Source organism: Lygodium microphyllum, chromosome 25 (genome assembly GCF_053477565.2).
Source record: "Lygodium microphyllum isolate KBCC chromosome 25, Lygodium_microphyllum_v1.1.10, whole genome shotgun sequence".
In the NCBI taxonomy this organism is placed as follows: Eukaryota; Viridiplantae; Streptophyta; class Polypodiopsida; order Schizaeales; family Lygodiaceae; genus Lygodium; species Lygodium microphyllum.
The window spans coordinates 100,468,841-100,494,592 of NC_141159.1; the positions used below are offsets into that span (position 1 = coordinate 100,468,841).

At 40.2% G+C, this 25,752-nt stretch overlaps 1 protein-coding gene across 1 annotated transcript in view; it reads right to left on the bottom strand.

Annotated features, from left to right (window-relative positions):
- Positions 1 to 4,398: 4,398 nt before the first annotated feature.
- The window catches only part of LOC148014558 (vesicle-associated protein 1-2-like), a 31,062-nt gene continuing 9,708 nt past the window's right edge, over positions 4,399 to 25,752 (bottom strand). The window contains exons 8-9 of the mRNA XM_087667038.1: positions 5,085 to 5,162; positions 4,399 to 4,893 (exon numbers count right to left, since the gene is read on the bottom strand). Of these exons, the coding sequence (XP_087523164.1) occupies positions 4,759 to 4,893; positions 5,085 to 5,162 (213 nt within the window). The 3' untranslated portion in view covers positions 4,399 to 4,758. The remainder of the gene's footprint in view (positions 4,894 to 5,084; positions 5,163 to 25,752) is intronic.

The following is a 25,752-nucleotide window of genomic DNA, read 5'->3' on the forward strand; positions in this document are numbered from 1 at the left end:
ATGGCCCACAAAAGCTCTCTCTTAAAAGTGTAACAATAGCAAGACCATCAAGATAGTGTCACTATATATAAACATGAGGAACACATATCTCAAGAGAACCAAGATGGTTGCCTCATTGATCTCCTTGTCCATTCTATACAAAAGAATTGTACCTTTAGAAAAACTGCTCTAAAAAATTGTGGGATTCCTTCTCTCCGAGTATCCACCACCACTTGTCATGGAATGAGTAAGAGCCTTTGAGAGTGTTGCTCCACCACCACACATTGAGTTTCCATTTGTTTCTAATGTTCCTCAACAATCTCAAGAATGGTGCCTCAAGGTCGAGCATATGGATAGCTTTCTATGGCCTCATCATTTTTCCAAGAGTATCCAATTGTTATTTCACCCTTCTCTTGATAGACTGTTGGGATTTTCCAAGGTTCTTGCCTTCGCCTTTGTCTTGGAGGTACCTTTGGATTTGAGACACTTCTATGACTTGCTTTTTGTGTGGGGAAAAGCACTCTAGTTTCTCTTTCCAAAGTTTTCGACCTTTCGTGGACTTGTTGTGGTTGTATCTAACATTAGGGATCCCGGTTCCTATTGGGATTTACTTTTGGTACGACTAAAAGTATTTTGCTTTCCTTTATCAAAATTTCTAGCCTTTTGTAGATTTGATATGATTGTTTCCAATTCTCACTAGGATTTACTCTTGGAATAAGCAAAGCCACCTTACTTCGCTTTTCCATAATTTCTTATAGTGGAGTTGATCTCATTATACCCAATTGTAGAGGGGCTGAACTTATGGAGGCTTTTCGAACCTTCATCAATTTTCCTTATTTTACCCATTACATAAAGCAAAGAAAGGCTTAAAAGGCTGGAAAAAGCATAACCAACCTCAAACATGAGCGAGCATTGCACATTTCATATGTCAAACTCTATTGTGCATTGAGACGACTTTGAAGGCTTGCAATCTAATTACTTAAATGTCGATAAAGCGATGTTCACTTTGCACCAGCATTGAAAAAATAAAATTGGCATAATATTAGGATAGGAGTTCTTATGATAAACAAAGGAAAAGAAGTACCAAAAGCAAAGAAATGAAAGCCTATATTAAATTTTCTTTCATGAGGATTCTCATAATATGAAGACCATAATTGAGCTCAAAATGGCTTCTCTATTCTTTCATGAGGATCCCCATAATACTAAGACCATAAATAAACTCAAAATGGCTTCTCTATTCATTTATCATACAAGCATCACCACTTTCTAAGCTTTCGAGTGAAAGTTATGCCTTTGTTAAGGTGCAAGTTATATAAAAATTGTATGGTGTGCAAATGGCATGTCCCTTCTATTGGACCTCCCTTTTGCACATTATAGGTTGGGAGTACCACATTGGCAATATTTCTTATGTTTTACACATTTGCTTCATTGTTTGTTAAGGTATGCAAACCTTTTTGCAATGGTTTTCAATGATAAGCTATGCATTAAGTAAAAATAGGAAGGAATTTGCATCAAGTTACATGGGAAGGCTAGCTAACAGAGATGGGAAGGTTTACATTAAGCTTAAAGAAGCTTATGGATAAGCATTTGATTTTCTTTAGAAAACCTTGGATCTCTTCTTCAACCTCAAAGAAATACAAGTTTCCAGTGTCAAGTAAAGATTAGAACCCCATTTAGCATGTCCTTATATGTTATTTGATTTCCTTTTCTGTGTCAAACTTGTGATCATTTACACTATGCGTGAAACAAATTTTGTGTGTGATTTACTTTTTTAAAAGGCATGTTTTATATTGCAAACCTTGAAATTGACACTTATATTTAAGTTACAACTACACCGCATAGAGAAACTCATCTACAAGCAAGTCTTGTTCAACAAAATCTATAGAGGGTCAAGTGTATGCACTAGGCATTAGAACTTGAGGCAACAATTATATGTATTTATGAATTTACAGCATCTATGCCATGCATTATAGGTACTATGCACATACTTTCATGCAATCATTGTTGATCAAAGTGCAAACAAGAACTACCTACGATCAATGGAAGGGAGCAAGCCATTAGAGATTAGAAAGAGAAAATGATCAAGAAGCACACTAGGTTGTTTGATAACATCAATGTCTATCAATAGATATATTCAAATGAGCTATTATAGCCCGCTAGTCTCTTCTCAATGAATGGATTAGATAACAAACCACTTTAAGCTAATTCAATTCAACAATGATTTGACACTAACGTTGAACAAAGTGGCATTAGACTAAACTACCCTTGCATTTCCAACATCCCCTCAGGTTGTGTTGGTTGGTTACATTTTCATGAGAAAGGTCTTCCCTCCCTTAAATCTACCATGCTAGCTATTAATTTATGTTAATAACATGTTTGTTATTTGACAATCTTAATAGGCAATTGGCATTTCGTGGACTAATTATTACAAGAGTCTAACAAGTAAAGTCTATCTACTAGAGTAGAAGTGGACAAGAATCCCCTCCAATCAATTGGCATGGTCATTCCATAGTCTTTGATAAGGTGACTAATCTTGCATCTCTCAATTTATTCTCATAAAGGCATATAAATTTCTCTCGTCTAATCTCCCCATAATGGTTGCAACTAACTTCAACCTTTCCCTTGACTGTGGTTTCTTGAAATAGAACATTGCATAACTCGATAGTGGTGTAGCCATAGAATTTCCTCTTTTAGGAGAAATGTCGAACAATGCACTAAAGTTACTCTTACCATATTTCTAGATTTCACATTGGTTGATCCATATTCAATTGGAAGTCTCACAATCGACATAGCAATTGCACTTTCTTCAAAGGTAGTGGCACTGATTTTGCCATGTTGACTAGACTTAACCTCATTTTGTTTACCAATTCTAAAATGGAGCATTTGCATTTGAGTTCAAAACAGATCTCAATCTTGACATAACATAAAAGGTCATCAATCTTTTGAATTCATTCTACACTTGTTTTGTAATCTTGGATGGTCGTTTGATGAATCAAAATCAAGAGCAACATAAAGTGCTTATAGTGATTGTGCATATTTGTCCTCTCACCTCGATCTTTGGATCTTATGGTAGGTACATGTTGGCTCTAACCCACAATTTTTATGTATTTGAAAAAGTCATTCAAGTAGACCAATCATGGAAAGTGTTCTTTTTACCGTTTTCTACAGGCATTTAATGAAGAGCTCGTCACCTCGACTGGGTAGATCTTCCCACTGGTGGTGTGGCAATGGCTAAACCCTTACAAGTAGCTCTTTTGAAGCTAGCATGGAAAGACAAAGGAAAATAATGCAGTAATGGCTAAACTTGCATGAGTAACTGTTTTGATTAATGCTTGTATTATACTCTGCAACTTCAGACCTAACCAATTTAGCCAATTTCAAAGTCAACCACAAATCCAACCCTATTCGGCATCCTTGATAGGATTTCACATGCTTGCCACTAGATCCAGCACTAGGTGTCATCACATACACATGAACCCAGTCACTAAGAATCACCATTGAATATCACTGAGAATTACCCTTAATTATTAACTTGAACTTGTATTAGACATTATCCAGCCTAAGAACTTCACAATATTTATGGCAGCACTCCGTTTGATTGCCCATATAGCCCCTGGTCCACACTGTACAAAATTATTGCTGATTCGATCACACTATACAAGATTGTAAACCCTCATTACCTAAAAGGTTCAACTCATATAACACAGCATCTTGTTTCAATCTAATACAGAAGAATCAGCTCATGTAACCTAGAATTCTTGCTCTGCCTCACCCCCTGATAGAGAGCACAACATTATCACTCCTCCCAGATCCCTATGCCCATACAAACAGGATTTTCAGTTCTTCAAGATCCTCTTCACTAGGAAATACCCTTCCATTATTCTTCTTTTCATACTTTTGATCATCACTCCAAACAAAAAAAAAAGACCCTATGATCTGAAACTAATTACATGTGAAAACTCAAACAGAAGGGCCAAAGATCTTGAAACTAAAAGCAGCAAACCATATAAAAACTAGTGTGGTTCAAACTTCCCCTATATGCTATACAGTATAACTTAATGATTGAGTATGTAGACTGGTGGTTGGGTAATGTGCAATGAGAGACCTTCAATATAGACTGGTAAATTTCAGTCTGATCATTTGGGTATCAACATTTTGAAACTGTTTTCTATCAACCCTTGAAGTGAGTGATGGAATACTGAATGAACAGGACCTCTTGCAAGAAACACAATCATAGACTATTGCTATCTAACTGACAATTCTAGCCAGTAAAAGAAGTGTGAACATTCCAATCAAATATGGTTACAATACCTTCGGGCAAATTCTACTGCAATATTATAGACGTAACTGGCAGTAAAACCTGGAAATTACTTTCTGTATCCGAGCTCAAAACCCTTGTGTTCTAGCAACAAGAATGCCTGAAAACAATCAAACTCTTCCAAGTAGCATCTGTTTATAATTTCTATAAACAAGAAAATTTGAGTCAGCTTTAGAAATACAACACAAACTGCTCCAGCCCCATTGCCAGCTCCAGCATCTTTGACTAGAATGCAATACAATGACCCATTCTAAAAATTCTCCAATATACAGCTCTAAAGCAGAGCCTACACCAACACAGCTGTTCTATCACGAACTTATTCATTCACAGATATACAGCTACCAAAATAAGCACAGGCAAGGTGCCTCCTCTCTTTCTATGATGAGTATGGCAATATTTACTCCCTACCAGCAGCAAGTATAAATAGCTATCTTATCAAAAATCTTGAAGAGAGCCACAAACTAAGACCGCAAAAAATACCCTACTAGAATCCCTAGTAACCCAACTGCCAAAACAAATAGAAATGAGAAGCCTGATGATGATTTTGACTGCATTGCTGTGCTAGTTCGTCCACCAGATTTTGCGGCAATGGTTGCCTGAGCAAACAAATAAATAAGAAGCATGTTAGTCCAATAGAGAATCTGCAAGTACCTAACCAGGAACCCTTTTATGCAGCATAAGATATGTTTGAATGACTAGAAGTGACCCTAGGTTACAGAAGCAGCAGTACTGTCACTAATTCAATACATTACTTGCCAATACCAGGTTTTGGCAACAGAATACTCACAAGCTCTTCCTGCAGTTGTTGACTCTTCTTTAGTGCAGCCTTCTTCTCTTCATTTAATCTTGCTACTTGAGACTGTACCTGATAAATATGACAACATCAAAATAGACCACTTTGAGAAACGTGACAAGACCCTCTCCCACAGCAAGCGACAATTTTTGTACAGAGAGAATTCACACAGCTAGCATAGTCTCAAGTTTTGAAACTTTTTAACTCTCATCACAGATACAGATCACTGGTTATGCACGTCTTCAATCAGGCTCTATGGAGTTTTTGGTTTGCATGATGCTTGGGATCATTGGCTGCCATAGAATTTGCTTGGTATGTAATATTGCCTTTGAAAACTCATCAGTATGCTTCCAAGAGAGACTGGATGACGGCTGGAAATGAAAGATAATGTGGAGCGATGACAGCCTGACCTAGTATCTGTTGGAAATCTGCTGAGGAAAAGGAAGAAGTCATTTTAAGGTCCTTTTTGGACATCAAGCTTCTTGAAATGAATCCAGTCCCAAAATTTCAAGAATCCAAGTAAAAACTAAGTGTCCCTTTTAGGACTATTCAAACTTGTATTGTCTTTCAAGCAACTGTTCTGGGGCAGGGGGGGAGGGGGGGATTATGATTGACAATAGTACAAAAACTAGGGCCTCATTATATAGGGCTGTTGTGTGGTGCCTCCCACAAGGAGAGGAGCAATCATGGTATATGCAGCTCCATGGCGGAGATAGAAGACAGATGAAGAGGGGACTTTTCTAAGTACACAAAAAGCTGGATAGACTGATGTGATAGATAATTGATGATAATACAAGAACTAGGGCTCATTACATAAGCTTGTGGTTTTTCCCAAATCTTTTGACCCTTATTAAATGCTGACAGGTGTACATGTTCACACCTAAATACACACTAACAAACCCCCATTTGGGTCATGGGTGACTAAACACGTGACACACAACACGAGAGAATGTGGGAAGGCCTTGTTAGCAGATTAGTCAGCCATGCATATTTGTGGGCTGGGCACGAGAGATTCTTTAGGCATCTTTCTGGTTTCTATTTTTGTCGTTTTTGGCAATTTTTTGGCTGGCCAACTTTATTATCAGGCCACCATAATGCTGGCCAGCCTGATGCATTATTAGGCATTATTTTTGCCTATTTTCTTGGCTCCCTCCTTCACATGCATCCATCACTTGCATTGTAGAGAGGGAGGCAGTGCCAATGCCCACACAACTAATTACTCATTGTTGTATGCGAATGTTTCATGTTTGGCATATGGACTCCATTTCCTGAGCATATCTCTAAGTTCTCTATTTGCAATGTTTCTCTATTCTTGTGTTTTCTCTTTTCTCTCACTTCTCTCTTGTGTTATGCAATCTATTACAGCAGTCTCCTATGCTTCAGTCGTTGCACTCACTTCTTACATGTCTTACCTCAGTAAGGTAATGTCTAATCCCAAACAATAGATTTTGAAAGAAGATACACTTGTGCAAACATCATTGCTGGTGTAGCAATGGATGGCTACAAAGCTGGTGGTTGCTTCTTGTGCCGCTTCCCCTTCTTTTTGAAGCATTAATCAAGGTATGACCAATACATTTGCAATAAATACACTTGGGTAACTTGTTTTTGACATAGAACGCACCAAGGACCAAATCTACATCCTTGTTTCATCATTATTTTGTCCAAAAAAGTGGCAACCATTCTTCAAAGCTCATTCCCCATGCTATAATAGACTCTTTAAATTTTTCTTTTTTTGTGAGAGAATTTCAAAAGCACGACCATTGCATCATCATTTGGAAAACTTTTGAGTGATCAATTGTTCAAAAAGAAGACTGGGATAGTAAATATGTTGCTTGAGAGAGTTAGTAAGATTGTAAAAAAGCCTATATAATTGCATATCAAGAATAATTTTGAATATTTTTGTCATCAATGAAAGTTGTAGCAAGATTGTCCCGTCCCATAGCTCTTTGGTTGTTTTGGTGAGGTCACGATCGTGGAGCAAATTGTCCAAGAAACCAAGCCCAATGACCGCCAATGCATATTCTCATTTTCTCAAGCCAATCTTGATGAGGTCAAGGATTCCCTTGAACATCTTCCAGTTCAATGGTTACGACCTTCCATGCGCCTTCCTCATAAGGACGAGCTAGATTTTGATCTTTTGGATCGAGAAGCCAACATTAGAGAACTTCTTGATAGAGATGTCATACTTTGTTATGCCAATGGAGGATGTCATTTTATGCAAAGCTCTCCCATGTGAAAAGCCCCAAACTTTGTACGAAGGGCTTCCTGTGAAAGTCCTTGTGTGAAAAGCCCCAAATTGTCTTCAAGAAGTTTTAAGAAGTTCAAGACAAATTTAAAATCCCCAATTTGGGTGTGAATTGCCCCATAGAAAAAGTTTATTTCAAATGAACTTTAATGTTAATTAAAAACCTTATCTTGATTAATAGATGTATGGTATGTTGAGCTAAAACATGTTTTACAGCTGAGTAGCATTTTTAAATAGCCCCAAAACACACCTAATTAATGAAAAATGTGAATTTGGTGCACGATTTGAGAGAGTTTCAGTGATACCCCAAAGCCCTAATTTTTTGGGGCACCCTCCAACATCTATATAAATAGACAAGTTGCCCACCATTTAGCCTTATCCTTTTGTTCAGGTTTCTCACTCTACCATGCAGATTTCGGCCATCAACCACCTACCATCTGCTGTCCAGCCATCACCAACTGCAGCCCATCACTATCCAGCCCTAGGCGTGCTGAGTCGAAGCGGAAACAGATCGAGAAAGAGAGCTGAGAGCAAGCACAGTAATCGAGGAGTTTAAGGACTCAGAGCTAAAGAGTGTTTGACCGTGATAGAGTGAAGGTGAGTCGTCGAATGGGTGTGTACCAGTGTGGTAGTGTGGTACACACAAAGAATGAAAGAATAAATTTATACTTAGGGTACGGTACACTTACACCCGTTAGGGTGGGTTCACACGTGTGAAGTAATATATACACGAGAGAGCGCGTAAAGGGCCTTAACACCCAACAACCTCCCACTTAAAGGTCCTAAGCGAACCTTTAACCAACTCCCACAAGTCTAATGCAATGCTCATGTGGAGCCTTTGCAAGACTTTAAGTGTGAACATCTGCAAGGTTATCTTGTGATTTGATCTTAGTCAGGGTGACTAGCCCATCATCCAGAACCTGTCTGATAAAATGATACCGAACATCAATATGTTTAGTACGTGCATGAAACATGGCATTCTTAGCCAGGCATACAGCGCTCTGGCTATCACATCTAAGTACAAGTGTTTTGGTGGACAGCCCAAAATCCTTGACCAAACGACCAAGCCAAACTCCTTTTGAAGCCTCAGTGGCTGAAATATATTCAGCTTCAATAGTAGAGAGTGCTACTACTTTTTGCAATCTAGAGCACCAAGAAACTGCCCCACCCGTCAAGGTAAAGATATACCCGCTAGTAGATTTGCGAGTATCCAAGTCACCTGCCATGTCTGCATCACAAAACCCTTGCAGATCCAACGTACCCTTGCCATAGCAAATACATTTTCTTTGTGTGCCCTTAAGGTACCTTAAGATACATTTCAGTGCTTCCCAATGTGCTTTGCCAGGATTTGACATGAACCTGCTTACAACTCCCACTACATAAGCAATGTCAGGTCTAGTAGCAACCATAGTATACATGAGTGAAACACAAGCTGAAGCATAAGGTACACCCTTCATAGTATTGGTTGCCTTGTCATCTTTTGGGCAATCTGCTTTGCTAAGCTTAAGGTAGGGTGAAAAAGGTACACCAAGAGACTTAGCATCAGACATAGAAAAACGATCAAGTACTTTGTTGATGTACTTTTCTTGTGAGAGAAATAAGAGTTGCTGCTCTCTATCTCGTGTGACACGCATGCCCAAAATATGATCAGCTACACCCAAATCCTTCATAGAAAAGGCTGAATTCAGCTGCCTTTTCAATGCATTAATCTGGCTTTTATGCTTACCAACAATAAGCATATCATCCACATAAAGCACGAGTATAATAAGGCTTCCATCATCAGCCTTCTTAATATATAAGCAGTGATCTGCACTACTCCTTTTAAAACTATGTGAGAGCATGAAGGCATCAAACTTTTTATACCATTGTCTAGAAGCCTATTTCAAACCATATAAGCTTCTCTTAAGCTTACATATCAAATGCTCCTTTCCATGTATAACAAATCCTTTGGGCTATTTCATGTACAGCTCTTCTTCCAGATCACCATGCAGAAATGCAGTTCTAGCATCCATTTGATCAAGTTCAAGATCCATAGATGCTACACTGGCAAATAACACTCGAAGAGTGGTCATTTTGACAACAAGAGAAAACACTTCCTGAAAATCAATGCCCTCTTTTTGTGTATAGCCCTTAGCCACAAGTCTGGCTTTGTATTTGGGTTTGCCATCCACACATTTTATTTTATAGACCCATTTGTTAGGAATGGCTTTTCTATCCTTGGGCAATGTAACCAAATCCCAAGTATCATTCTGATACAATGATTTCATTTCTTCCTGCATAGCTAGCTCCCACTTTTTCTTTAACTCACATGATAAGGCCTCTTTATACATAAGAGGCTCACCTTCATCTGTGAGTAAAATACAGTCCAAAGAAGGATCAAATCTTTCTATAGGTCTTCTAACACGTGTAGACCTTACCCAATGATCTATGTTATTAGGTAGTGGATCCACATCCAAGGGAATGTCAATGACCTCATTGTTTGGCTGCTGAAATGCATGTTCAGGTTGCTATAATACAATTTCAGGCTGCTGTAATTCATTTTCAGCATGCTGATTGTTATGCTCAAGCTAATGTTCAGCCTCCACTTGCTGCCCATTTTCATCTGGCTCAATGATGATATGCTGATTGTCATAATCAGCATCAAAAGGAGCTGAATTTTCAGTGGCTGATGGCTGCTCTAGTAACTGATCATGCTGAAATTTAACTTTCTTTTTGTTTGAGTCATTAGATGTGACATTTTTCAATAGCTTTGACTCATTGCATATCACATCCCAGCTGCATAGCACCTTTTTTCTGCTTGGAACCCAAACTCGATAGCCCATTTCCCCTTCATCTCCATAACCCATGAAGATGCCTCCATGAGATTTCATGTCAAGTTTGGTTCTGTTATCAACACATACATGTACATAGCATTCACAGCCAAAGACTCTTAAGTGGTCATATGAAGCAGGTTTGCCAAACCAAACCTCTTCAGGAATGCCACTGTCAAGTGCACGATGTGGAGATTGGTTGCAAATATGCACCGCGGTTTTAAGTGCTTCTCCCCAAAACAATTGCGAGAGATCAGCTATGAACAACATGCACCGAATCTTCTCGCATAACGTGCGATTCATTCGCTCAGCCACACCATTAGAAGATGGATTGTAAGAAGCTGTAAGCTCTCGTTTAATCCCATTGTCACCACAAAGCTTATTGAATTCTTTAGATACATACTCTCCCCCATTATCTGTTCTTATGCATTTTAACTTTCGGCCTTTGTGAGTATTAACCAATGCATAAAACCTTTTAAAAGCATCCAATGCTTTACTTTTTTGCTTAAGCAAGTAGACCCATAGCTTCCTAGAGTGGTCATCAATAAAAGGCACAAAATAACGGAAACCACTATGAGTTTTTATTGGCATGGTGCAAACATCAGAATGGACTAGATCCAAGATACATGCCTTCCTAGCGGCTCCATGAGAGTAGGGATTATTTACATGTTTCCCAAAAATACAATCATCACAAAAGTCAAGCTTTGAACTTTTCACATCAACTCTTCCAAGTGAAGAGAGTGTTTGCAAACCCTTTTGGCTCATATGTCCAAGACGCTTGTGCCATAACTCCATATGTGACTGTATTTCAACAACTGCAATAAACTTTCCAGGAAGTGCCTTGCAGTAGAGATAATACATAGTCCCCTTTTTACCATCTCTAGTGACTAGCATAGATCCTTTTTGTATTTTCCACATGCCACCACCAAAAGTAGTGAAGTAACCTTTGCTGTCAAGCTGCCCAACAGAAAGCAAGCTCTTCTTCATGCCAGGAACATACCTAACATCATGAAGAATCAATTCCTGATCATTTTCTAGAGCCAGGTATATGGTGCCCATTCCTTCAATATCACATGCATAATTGTTACCAAGGTAGACTTTTCCAAGATTACAATCTGCATAAGTAGAAAAACACTCCAGAGATGGAGTTACATGAAAAGAAGCACCGCTGTCAACAATCCACAATTGTGACAAACCATCATGAGCTGACGACAAAGCATCTATCACATCTGTTTTAGTGATATACATGTCCTCCACTGTCATAGCAAGCGGATCTGAAAATCCAACCAGCAAGTCAGCATCTTTATCATCTTCTATCTCCTCAATAACAACACTAGATACCACATTTGCTTTCTCTATCTCTTTGGGGTTAGAGCTGCCATCCTTGTCATTCTTTTTGCCTTTTTCATTAGCCTGCTTCTTACGTTCTTATTCTTTTTTTAAGTACTTGCAATCGAGCTTTTTATGCCCTTTGCGACCACATTGATAACAAGTTACATCTTGTTGTTTTTCCTTGCTTTTGCTGCGATTTTGTTTTTATTTGCAGCATTATACCCTTTTTCAGCTCTTCCTCTTACATTGTAGGTTGATCCACTGTTTTCCCCAACTTGCCTTGCGTCTAATCTCTTCATTCAGAATAGAACCACGAACACCATCAAATGGTTGGGGTTATTGCTCAATGACACAACCAATGCTTCCCATGAATCGGGTAAGGTCATAAGCAAGAAGATAGCCCTCAATTTAGAATCAGAAGCTGGCAAACCTGCATCCTGTAACTGACTCAAAATACCAGTGAAAGCATTCAAATGCTCTGAAGCAGGTTTGGACTCATCAAGCTTCAAGTTGACCAACTTCCGCATGAGATGTACCTGATTGACAGGAATTGTATTCTCATAAGTAGCCTTAAGCTTTTCCCAGACTACATAGGCAGTATCAAGTCCCTTTATATCAACCAAGATGTTATCTGTGATAGCCATTTTAATGTAAATAATGGCCTTTTTATTCATTTTAGCCCAATCCCCATCTGACAAAGCAACAGGCTTATGTTCTTCTAAAGCATCATCACAATCCTTTAGAAAGAGTATACCTTCCATACGATCTTTCCAAAGATCAAAACCATTTCCGTCAAATTTACGAATATCAAAGACATTCTTTGTGTCAGATGTAGATGCACTGCCAACCATTTTCAGGAATACACAACTGTAATAACGGGCTGAATGCTTTCAGCCAATAGCAAGGTTTCTGAATTGTAACAGCAAGTATACACTCTTGTATTTCCAAAGTGTCCAAGAAGCAAATGTTTAGCTGCAAATTTCAATCTCAAGTATTGATTACAGCATGTGCATGAATCAAATCTGATACATTTGCATTATGGATAGTTCCCACTTCAGTAGTACATCACCAAAATTCCCAAATGCTGTATTTACCACTGTTTCACTGCATGATGAGTATTCAGCAATGCATGTACCAAGAGAAACTGCCCTTTTTTAACATTTGAAGCATCCAAAACTATAAAGATTCCCACTCAGCAGTGAATCTGCTGCAAATTTCACTGTCCAGTCTCAACATGACTCAAAAATACATCACCAATGTGAAAAGCCCCAAAATATCTGCAGTGAATCTACTCCAATTGCATAAATACATTATCCCAAGCATCAAATGCAAGCCAATGTTGCAGAAATTTCACAATTTCTGTAAAAGCCCCGAATTTCGGGGTCCCACAGAGCACAATTTCCAAGAAATTGGCTCATCCAAGCAAAAATTTCACTTGCATTTGAGAACCCCCAAAAAAATTTTGAGGCCTCTGCACTCAATGTCTGCAAATTACAGTCCAGAGATCTGCAATATGTGTCAGGTACCAGATTTGGGAAAAGCCCTAAATTTTAAGACACACATTTGCACATATTTGAACTCTGTGCTTATAAGCGTGAACACCTAGTAGAAGGGGAAAAATAAGGTGAAGAAAAAATTAAAAGAAAAGTGCCGTTGACCTTCTGCCCCATTCGTGTGACAGGATGCCCGTCATGTATAGGTCGTCGTGCAGCCCGTCGATCGTCGTGCAACCCGTCTAACGTCGTGCAACCCGTCTGACGTGGCATTTACGTCCCGTCCGTATAGCTGCATGCAGATCCTGTGGCGCTGGTCCTGGCTGCGTGCTAGTCCCAAAACCTGCAAGTCGCCTAGGCTCGACTACGGTCACCTGCCACCTGTCACATAGTCCGTCTGACTTGTCGTCAATCTGCCGTCGACTATTACCTATCCGTCTACTTGCCACGTGTCGCCTGCTCCTCAATAGCCTGACAGACCGACATTGGCTCTAATACCAGTTTGCTGAGTCGAAGCGGAAGCAAATCGAGAAAGAGAGCTGAGAGCAAGCACAGTAATCGAGGAGTTTAAGGACTCAGAGCTAAAGAGTGTTCGACAATGATAGAGTGAGAGTGAGTCGTCGAATGGGTGTGTACCAACGTGGTACACACAAAGAATGAAAGAATATATTTATACTTAGGGTACGGTACACTTACATCCGTTAGGGTGGGTTCACATGTGTGAAGTAATATATACATGGGAGAGCGCATAAAGGGTCTTTACACCCAACAAGGCGGCCTGTTTTCAGCCATCACCGTGATGTTTGGAGGTCTCCATTTGCTACATCATCATAGCACCTGATCAACCTGCGTTTTCAGCGTCTGGTGCCAAGCGACAAGCTACTTCCATCTCTCCATCGAACGACTGATGTAGTACTTGTGTTTTTGTTGTCCAGCAAGTCGTCTACATCAGCAAACACCTCTCCTATTGTCGCCTGACAATTCTCTGCATCGACATTCTCATCTACGACTAGTGGTTACTACACTTCGGATCTGTCACTTGTGGACATCACTCTCTGACACTACATTGCTCTACCCTTGGGCATTCTTTACACTCTTGCATTCATTGTCTTTGTATTTGAGTTTTGAGTTTTTGTGTTTTGCGTTTTGCATTTAGGGGTGAGTTTTGCTTGTCCCCTTTTGAGTCTTTGTGTTTCAATCTTGGCCGTACATGCTATGTTTTCTCAGTGCAAACCCTAGCATATCTTAACATGGTATCAAAGCCGATGCTCTTCTAAAGAGTATCCCGCAATGATTGTGGAGCTAGTCTTTGCGCAAGACTCGCACGCGACTTAATTCCAACTCATAATGTCTCAGCACCTTCTAGGGATCCTATGATACCCTATTAGGCTTCTCCATCATTGGATGCTTTGAGAAGACACTATGGTCTCGAGGAGAAGGTAGACATACCTTCACCTTTATCGTCTTCTTCTTCTTGTTTTCTTCATCTTATAGATGAAGAGTTTGAGGAGTACTTACATATCATATACAATTCGGTTTACGCTCCTCCAATGAGTGCTACTACTCCGTTTGGACTGATTGGTAAGACTGGCCATCTCTTTGATCTTGGAGGGATTATAACATTTGACATGTCTAACGATCCATCTCCTTTATCTCTGCCAAGCCTTGTGTGTTCATATAACCCTTTTAAGTCATATGAGCCAAAACCCTCTCCTGTTTCTTGTTTTGTTGTGCAAGATCCGAATGATTTTCAATATATTAACTTTAATAAACGAGACTCTCAAAGCAAAAACCCTTAATCAAATATACATCTACCATTTGTTTCATTTGAGCAAGTAAATCACACTCCTCAACTCTCTCCCCTCCTACCACTATCTTCGCCACATTTTGATCTACTCACACCTTCATTTCAAAATCTTGGATTACACTTCACTTCCGCTCAAAGCACACTAGGGGTTAAATCTTCCATCTCCACTCCTAGCACTTTGTCTCTCTCCATTCCACCATGTATCTACCCTCCATTCACTCCACCTCTTGGTGCATCATTAGACGAAATGCTACCCTTTAACACTGTAGCTTCCACCTACCCCCACTTTACCACATCCTTTCATTCTAGGACAATTGTGATGGGCGTCCCCCTCACTACCCTCGGACACTCACAAACCCCCCATATGACCCTTCAGATGCAAGGATATTCATCCTCTGCTTAAGGATTGTCGTCGCACATACCTTGGGTCACTCCTATGTAAGGATTTTCCTCCTCTGCTCTCCATGTCCTTATCCCTCCACCTTGGGCTCCTCATGCGATTACCATGACCATACCCAATCCGCCCTTGCCCACATTTGGATCTGCTATGCACACTTCTCGTATGCATGGTGGGCACTCTAAGATTACTTTCCAAGTGTGTGCTCCACGCTACCTTCCTATCCACCTTATTCACCCTACCTCCATTACAAACCTCGACATATCAATCTCGAGTTCGAGCTTCAAGAGTTTTCCATTAAGGAAGGGCATGATCTAAAAGTCAAGTTGACCGAGTATCGACATTTACTAGCCGAATTTGCCAATACTAGCTCCCGAAAGTCAAATGACCATCAAGTCACATTCTTCTTGAACAAGTTGCCCAACAAATACTTCAATTTTATCCAACACATTATCTCACTATCTAGATTGCCGACCTTTTACGAGTTTGAGTGCTAGTTCTTGCGTTACGTGAGGCTACACGATCAAGTCCACAAGAAGTCCTCCACACATATCCATTCAAAGGAGCAAGGGTTGGTTACCTCTTCTTCGAGAGGGAAAACCATCAATAGCAAGAACTCGCAACATAAGAAAGCAAGCCAAAACAAGGATCGCACCACTTCCTTCAACAGAACCAAAGAAACACGATCCCTTTGTCAACAAATTTCTAAGAAAAATAGGGTTTTCACACACTGTCAGAGATTGGGCCATATGGACTAGTGTCATACCAAGGCCCAAGGTCTTCCACCTAAAAAACCACAACAGACTGTTATGATTGCCTCCACTCCGGTTGGCCAGTCCAATGAGGCTACACTTCACACTACTGCACCATCTACTCCATCTGCCCAAGTGGCTATTGGACCACCTCGCCATAAGCGATGGTGACCACACACTTAGCCTTTCCCTTTTTAGACTTTTGCAGCATACTTACATACTCATTACATTGAACTTGCCTTCTCTTTCTTTTATTTTCAAATTTGTTTTTGGAGCATCTCACTATTTACCTCTGTGGTTGCAAATTTTTTATTTATTTTGCAAGCTTTTGTATTTCCATATAGGGCTAACATGCAAACTTGCATCAATCCTTCCTAGGCAAGAGAGAAAAGATGTGCGATGTGCCTTTCATGGTTCCATCTACTTGGAGTTATGCTCTTCTACCAACGTGGAGGCTTCCCCTCCCGTGGCGAATCGTGCAGCATCTCTCTTGATGCTATCATGGCAATGAAGGGATGCTTCATCATTTTCATCCACATGATTCTCGACACCACATGAAGACCAAGCTCCTCTTTCTTCTTCGGCATCGACATCCAAGTTGAGAGGGAATCTCTATCCTTCATGGTATTGTACAAGTTCTGATACTTGTCTTCGACATCGAAGTTCCTCTCTTCCATTGTACTCTTGAATCTTCCGCTATGCATTGCATGATTTCATCATCTTTATACTAGGACACCTCAGTAAGTGAACAATTTTTCCACAAGGGACACTATCCAAGTGACGCCTGCTACATGAGCATTCTTCAACATGTAACATACTACGCCTCCCATTGTGCGGAGAATCACTAGACGAATTCTAAGTTGTTTCCACTCGTTGATTACACCACCACCCTTCTTTACATGATACTTCATCACCTTTTCCCTCGTCGTCGACATCCTTGAGTAGATGGGTAAGCTTGTATTGTTTTGTGGTGTGTTGGGTGTGTCATCTGTACTCCCATCTTTTAAGTCACTATTACTTAATCAGCTCCTCTCCCTAAAATAAACTTTCCACCCAAAAAAAAAAGTTCAATGTGGTTACATCCGCCTTTGTAGGACTTGGTAGGCCACCAAGCAGTCGATGAGTACCCTTTGTCTAATGCCCTCGCCTCTCTGGGGTGACTACTTAGGCTCCTTTAGTAAGATAACCATCACATCTGTAGTCTTGATAGACCACTAGGTAGCTGACGTGTGCCTCCAATGCCTTGGCTGCTTTGGGTGGGAAGCCTTGGGATACATATTGCTGACCTTACCTTTTAAACTCAATTTTGGACTTGAGAGGGGGTATTGAGCTAAAACACGCTTTACAACTGATTAGCATTTTTATCAACCCCAAAACACCCTTAGTTAATAAAAAATGCAAATTTGGTGCACAGTTCGAGAGAGTTTCAATGATCCCCCAAAACCCTAATTTTTTGAGCACCCTTCAACATCTATAAATAGACAAGCTGCCCACCATTCAACCTTAACGTTTTGTGCAAGTTTCTCACTCTACTGTGCAGCTTTCTTAGGTATCAACCACCTATCATTTGTTGTCCAACCATCATTGACTACATCCCATTACTATCCAACCCTAGGTGGTCTATTTTCAGCCATCACCCTATTGTTTGGAGATCTCCATCTACTACGTCATCATAGCACCTGATCCACCTACGTTTTCAGAATATATAGTGCAAGGCGACAGGCTGCTGCCATCTCTCACACTAGACCACAGTTACAATACTTGCGTTTTTACTGTCCAGCAAGCTGTCTACATCAGCAAACACCTCCTAGTATTGCCTAATAGTTCTCTGCCTTTGCGCTCTCTCATCTCCAACTGGTGGATACTGTACTCGGGATCCCTCTCTTGTGGATGTCACTCTCCAACATTGCATTGCTCTGCCCTAGCATATCTTCACATGGTAAAGAGCTGATGTGACATGTAAGCTAGTCATCAGCCAGGAAGTGATGATGATGACACACAAAGACTAGCACCAAAGTGTCAACAACGAAGCTGCATGTAGAAAATGTTGTGGAGAGCAGAGGTATTAATGCAAGCTTTGAAGATGACAAGGTATTAGGCAAAAGCGACATGACAAACAAGCAAGTCAATGGTGATGAACGACGTGGATGCTGCAAAGCAATGTGTTAAAGAGTAGAAGGCAACGACAAGTTGACTCACATGCATCATTAACCACGACAAGAACAATAAGGTCGATGGTCAAGTGGTGCAGAGGCAACAAGGAGACAAGTTGACCCACATAACAGTAGGGATAAAGACCAAGGCAATGCCTACAAGGGGTAACAATCAAGCACTTCTAGAGCAACATTCAAGAGGAACTAGCATGATCACGCCTGGACAAGCTAGCGCATTGTCTTCTTTTCCTCCTTGTGTTCTTCTTCTGCAATGGTAGTAGGCAATCTGCCAGAGTGCATCCGATCGTAAGGTCTTCAGCTTCCGCCCCAATCGATTCTCCTCAAAGAGCAACCAATCCTTAAAGTTGGAGAAAGCCTCTGACATCAGCTTCAAGAAATAGGCCCATGTCATCCTGCTGTAATCATCCACAATTAGCATGAAATACAAGCTCCCGCTAAGGAACTCTGTTCTCATCAATCCACAAAGATCAGTAGAAACAAGCTCCAAGGGTGCTGAATACCGCCTCGAAGCCTTGCTGGAAACAACATCACGAGTTTGCTTCCCACGGTTGCAGGATACACAAGCGGCTGGCTTACCACAATATCTGGCAAACCTCAAACAAAATGGTCCTAAGACGACTTCCAAATGTAATCATAATTGAGGTGGCCAAATTGAGCATGCCAAAGCTTGGACTAAGTTTGAGAGGTAAAAAAAGAGAATTCGAGGCAGAAGAAGACCGCAACTTGTAGACCCCATTCTCCTCATAACCTGAAGAAATAACCTATCTCAATCTTCAATCAAGAATCCGAAAAGAATCCACATCAAATTCGACCAAAAGGCCAAGGGCACAAATCTTGTGTATCGAGAGAAGATGATACCCCAAAGCCGGCACATTAAGTACTTTTGATACATGGGCACCACCACATCCATCTCCATAGAATAAGATGCATGTTGCCCTGTCCTCAAATAGAAATAGACGAACTATCACCAACGAGATTCTGACCATGAAAAGGCCGCAAATGAACAACACCTGTAGAAGGAGTCATGTGCCAGAAGGCACCACTATTAACAATCCACTCCCGAGTGAATGGGACCACCATCGACACAGCATCAGAAGCTGTCAAGGTCGAATCCTCAACCACCTCCAAGCGGAGGAAAGCAACTGATGAGGGAGCAGCCATCACTCCGGAATCCTTTGAAGATTTCTCCTTCTTCTCCTTGTTAGGGCAATCCTTCTTCCAGTGACCTATTTTGCCACAAATGTGACAATTAGACTCCTTGTCTTTATCCTTCTTAGATTTGTCTTCCTTCTTCTTCTTCTGGTCCTTCCCCTTCTTCTAAGAGGATTGACCAACGAAGGCCTCAGATTTCGAAGCATTGGTTCCTTTCAGTTGCTCCTCTTGGTTCAAGACCATAGGAACCAACTCTTCCAACCGAAGAGTCTCAGACCGCCCTTAAGCAATCAAGGCGAAATAAAAACCATTGAAGCGAGGTGGTAACTCAGAAAGGAGAGTTATCGCCATGTCTTCAAAAGTGATCACCTTCCTTGCATTTTGAACCTACATGTGAAGCTGCCTTATGATAAGTGACAATCAATCTTACGAAGAGTTAAATCTCTTGCCATGGCGAACTGAATTTTTCTTAGAAATCTTTGGCACGAGGCCTTCGTTTCTCCTCCCAACCTCGCCTAGAAGGGTGATGGCTCCCCGCCTCGTAATCCGACTGTCAGCCGTCAACTTTAGGTGAGTCCTACTATTCTCGGACTCTCTAACTCTCTAGGCTTCCCTAGACCCCGTTCGAGTGCCCAAGGCCCCCGAACGATCATCCCTTGCACCTGTCTCCCATAAATTTACCTTATTAATGTAACATTTCCTTCCCCTTAAGAATCGGTTTCGTCCTCAAAAATGATACTTGGAAGGTCCAAGTGTAAATTGGGAAACTTTTTCCTTAGGGTACTTACTCGCTCCCATGTTGAGCTTTCTTCTGAACAATCTTTCCACTTAACCAAACATTCTTGGTAAATAGTATTCCTTGTTCGTCTATTACGAATATTTAATATTCTTTCTGGTTCATGTGGATTAGATTGGTCATCTAATAGCTCCTCAATGTTATCATTTAAGATTAAATTATTCAAATCACCCAGCTTCTTCCTTAGCTTACTTACATGAAAAACTGGATGTATTTTACTACCAGCAGGTAGTTGGAGCTTGTAAGCCTGTTCTCCCACCTTTGTAAGTATTGTGAAAGGACCACAATACCTGGGTGAAAGCTTTGGATATCGTCCCGTTTTCATGGTTTTAGTTTGTTCAAGCACCCTAAGATAAACCAATTCTCCTTCTTTAAAGAAGATGTCTCTTCGGTGAGGATCTGCATAAGCTCTAGCTCGATTTTGAGCTTTCTTAATATTTTCTTGAGCAAATTTTAACATACTATTCATATCCTCCAAAAAATCCTTGGCTGCCTAAACCTTTTCCTTATGCAGTCCTACTGCATGAGGAGCTCTGGGCTGAAACCCATACATTAACATAAATGGACTATATCCAGTGGAAGAGTGCTTGGCACTATTATAAGCAAACTCACCTATCGGTAGATACTCTTCCCAATTAGTTTGCCTTTTACTTACATATGCCTTGAGCATATCTTCAAGGATTTGGTTAACCCTTTCAATTTGTCCATCAGTTTGCGAGTGGTCTGCCGTACTCATGCTAAGTTTAGTATCCAACTTCCTAAATACATTACGCCAAAATTGACTATCAAATTTTCTATCCCGATCAAAAACTATATTTGCCAGAAGGACATACAATAGGTATATGTTCTCTACGAACAATCTAGCCAATTCTGGTGTTTTAACATCAGTTGAAGTTGGAATAAACCTAGCCATTTTGGTTAACCTATCTACAATCACCCACACAGAGTTGTGCCCCCTCTATATTCTGGGTAATGCAACAATAAAGTCCATGGAGATACTCTCCCATTTTCTCGAAGGAATCTCTAATGGGTGGAGAAGTCCTCCCATTTCCAATCTTTAAGCTTTATTAACCTAGCATTTATTACATTTGACCACATAGTCAAGGACCTCCTTATTCATTCCAGGCCAATAGAATTGCCTTTTAATAAGACTATAAGTCTTATTAACTTCTGGTTGTCCCGCGCTAGGGGTATCATGACACTCAAAGAGTATTTGGCGCCTTATTTCTTTATCTTTCGGGACACATACCCTACCCTTGTAGAGTAAATAACCATTATCAATGGTAAAATTTTTCCACTTGAATCCCATTTGAGCAACCCCTGATGCTCCATTTCCTTGTTGAACATCCTCGGATATTCCTTCCTCAGTGGAGGCCCTTCCATTTGGATCCCCATTTTCTATTGCTTCCCATATGTTGGAATATGCCAGATCAACCTGGCATTTCCCTTTCAAGGATTCAAGCAAATCAAAAGTGAACTGAGTAAAACTCAATTCATTTATGATGGGCATTCTGCTGAGTGTATCAGCCACTATATTATACTTCCCTTTTCTATACCTTATCTCATAGTCAAACTCTTGGAGAAGTTCGAGCCATCTAGCTTTACGCCCCTGTAGATCCGGTTGGTCATTAAGCCACTTAATGCTTTCATGATCCAACAAGATCAAAAGTTTGGCACCATACAAATAGTGTCTCCATTTCTTCATTGCATGTACTATTGCATACAGCTCCCTCTCATAAACAAAATAATTCCGTTTTGCACGGTCTAATTTCTTGCTTTCAAAAGCAACTGGTCGACCTTCTTGTAATAAGACCGCGCCTATGGCCTTATCACTGGCATCAGCTTCAACCACAAATGGTTTATTGGGATCCACAATTAATAGTATTGGAGCTGTAGCAATAGCTACCTTAAGTTTTTGAAAACTTTCATTTTGGTCTATTCCCCGATTAAAACTCTTCCCTTTCCCTTTAAGTTGGTCTGTCATTGGAACAGCTATTTTGGCATAATCTCGAATGAATCTACGATAAAATTCAGATAATCCTAGGAAGATCTGCAGCTCTTCCAGGTTCCTTGGAGATGGCCATTCAATAATTGCCCTTACTTTTTCTGGATCCATCTTGATTCCCTCTTTCGAGATAATATGCTCCAAATATTTGACCTCTTGTGTGAAGAATTCACATTTAGTTTTCTTCGCATAAAGGGAATGTGTTCTTAACAATAGGAATACTAATCGTAAGTGTTCCAAATGTTATTCTCTTGATTTACTAAAGATCAAGATATCATCCAAGAAGACTACTACAAAATGTCCTAGATAGGGCCGTAACACACTATTCATCAGCTTCATAAAGGTAGCTGGTGCGTTAGTGAGGCCAAAAGGCATCACCAAAAAATAATAATACCCATATCTAGTACGAAATGCTGTCTTAGGAACATCTTGTGTCTTAATTCTTACTTGGTGATAGCCTGATCTTAAATCTATTTTTGTGAAGAATTTTGCCCCTTGTAATTGATCAAAAAGATCTTCCATTCTGGGCATAGGAAATTTATTCTTCACCATTACCTTGTTAAGTGCTCTATAATCAACACAAAGTCACATAGAACCATATTTTTTCTTTACCAATAAAATTGGCAAAGCCCAAGGTGAATTGCTGGGTTGTATATACCCTTTATCAAGGTAATCCTTAATTTGTCTTTCAACTTCTTGGTGCTGTGTTTCACTTAACTTATAAGTTAAGGTGGTTTAGAAATAGGGTGTGTATCCTTATTTGTGTCAATTGGATGATTTATATCACCCCTATCCGGAGGAAGGCCACTTGGTAAATCAGAAGGAAACACATCTTTAAATTCATCTAACAAACCACTTAATTCATTACTTACATTCAACTCACAAACATAAGAAAATTGTTGCTTTATATTACAGAAAGTAAAAGTGTTTTGCACAGGAAGAGACCATAACATATATACCTCACAAGCTTCCTTCTTTATCAGCTTCTGAACTTCAGTGGAACACAACAAAAATTATCAAATACTTTATGTTCACCTTGAATCACAAAAGTCTTACCAAAATTTCAGTGTATTATGATGATAACTACGTTTTAAGGATGGTTCCAATCCCCATAGCCACTCCCTCCCCAAAGCAATATCGGCTCTTTCCATATTCATAATTTGGAAATCAAGTTTATCTTTATATCCTTGAATCCAGTTGGATACCATGGTATCCCATATCTTATTATCTTGACCTTGCATCATACAAACAACATATTGATGCCAACTCTTTTGTTGGGGAAGTTTCAATTTTTTGACAAGTGCATAATTTATAAAATTGTGGGTAGCAGAGTCATCAATCATGACTCTAACCCTCTTTCTAGCTCTCAATCCATGCACTCTAACTAAATCATGTGGCCCAAAAGTAGGCTGCCACATAGAAGTTGACATACAACACCTGTGTTGTACATCCTTGTGCAACACCTCTAAAGATTTATACTTTTCATGCCGCTTTAATTCTAGGGTCTGCACTACATGGATTTGTTTTTATTTTCCCTTGCCCTTGTCCTTATCCTTTCCTTTATCTTCCCCCTTTTTCCTTTGAGGACAATTCCAAGCAGCATGGTTAGGAGATAGGCAATTGAAACACAGCTTTTCTTTTTTGGCCTTATCAAAGTCATCTGGACTTAATTTTGGCCTTACATATTGTTTCTTTTCAAAGGGTTGTTTCTTGCCCTTAAGAAATGGCATTTTCCATTTAAATTTGCCTCCAAATTTTGAGGTTTCCAATTCCTTAGTCTTGGGCTTCGTATCAGTGAGACTAGTGAGTGTAACAAAATACTTTGTACCACCCATAGACTGACAAGGTATGGGCCCACAGACATTCGAATGTACCAATGCCAAGGGCTCACTCATGCGTGGCCGACCAGACTTCTTATGCGTAGACCTAGTATGCCTGCCATAAAGACAATGCTCACATGAATCAAAACATGCATAATCAAGGGGCGGTAAATACTGCAAACCAGAAAGCATTTTCATTCCCTTCAAAGACATATGGCCCAAACGAGCATGCCAAAGACTATCTTCATTGATTAATGCAAATTTAACTGCCTCTTCAAGCATCTTAGGTGAACTCCTTTTCATTTCCTTTTTACAGGCCTTATCTAGTCCCCTAATGAATCCTCTTGTCTTTTGAAATTCATCTATTCCTTTCAATTTTAGGATTATCTCATGATATTACTCCAAATATGTCAGCAAGGGTCTTCCCTTTAGTCTGACATAATCCCAATCTTCCCAATTTCTTTCCATTTCATTTTTAGAAAGGAATTCTTTCAAAAAGACCGATTCAAATTGAGCCCAAGTTTCAGGTATTTTATTTGCCTCCTTTAAAGTTCGCCACCATTTATACGCCTTTGGCCCCAAAGTTAAACTGGCTTCCAGTGCTTGGAGATGTGGTGCAGTATTTTTAAGTTTGTGCAAATCTTTTCATTTTTGGAGAAAATTAAAGATAGTGTCTTTATTTCTATCTTTTTCCTCCCTGTGAAACTGAGGAGATTTCATATCTTTTAAGACTGGATTATCCCTCAACTTTTGGTGGGGTTCTTTAGGATCTCACATAGTCACATCCAAATTTTTCGATGAAGATGGAATATCCGAGGTTTCTAGCTTATTTTTATCCCTTCCTAATAATAAAGTTAATTGGGATTTTATTCCGGTGAGTGTTTGAGTTAAAAATTCCATTTGAACCCCCTGTGCCTGCACACGAGCAGTTAGATCATCAAATTGTTCTCGTGTGGCAAAAAATTCTTCCCATTGCTCTTCTTGTATCTCCGTTTCATGGGGATCTACCATAGGGTGGTCCCCATAACTAGAACCCTCAATTACTCCCTCTCTCCCTTTCCCCTCCATTAATACACTAGAATTAGAAAGCAAATATAAGAAATTTGCTTAGTGAAGTACTTCCTTGGTTATAGTGATAGGGCAGCTGTTGATGGCTTTTAACAATAACCCCGAAGAGTGAGGAATAGTTTGTCTTTCCCAACCAACCATATCTCTCAAACCACCGTCAAATGCTCGATATGAGAGATAACAATTCTGGACTTGTCACGCGAAGAATGTGGATAGCCTCCATAACAAGCTCCGCTAAATCATAGGACTCCAATATGGCAAGCATCATGACCCGCCAGATGAGGTAGTTCTCGCCATTGAGCTTTTGATCTGATGGAAGAGCCGGTAGGACAGGCGCCTTCTGGTCCATGATTGCCTGAAACTCTGTCTCAGCCTCAAAAGACATCTTCACCTACAATGCCTGCTCAAAACACAAAAACAATCCCCTCTAACTGTGAAAATAAAGCCTGCTAAGACTATGGTTTGCTCATGCCACTCCACCCGCCAGAGGCGATGAAAATGTAAAATCTGCACTTGAAGGCCAAAAACTCAGCCTTCCTCCTCTTGGAACAACAGCAAACAGCAGTAACTTCACCAACTTTAATCCTTTCCCGCACGCCCACACTCGCTTCAACCTTATTCCGATGCGCAATCCTCCTGCTCACCCTCAAATGCTAGAAACCCAACCTTATCATACTAAAATCTCCTCTTTAGATGGGTTCTTCACTCAGTCAGCCCATCTTCACTGCTCTGATACCATGTCAAAGTGTAGCGGTGCAAAAGCATGGGACCAAGACAGAGAGTAGAGTGAACACGGAGAGAGAGAGAGAGA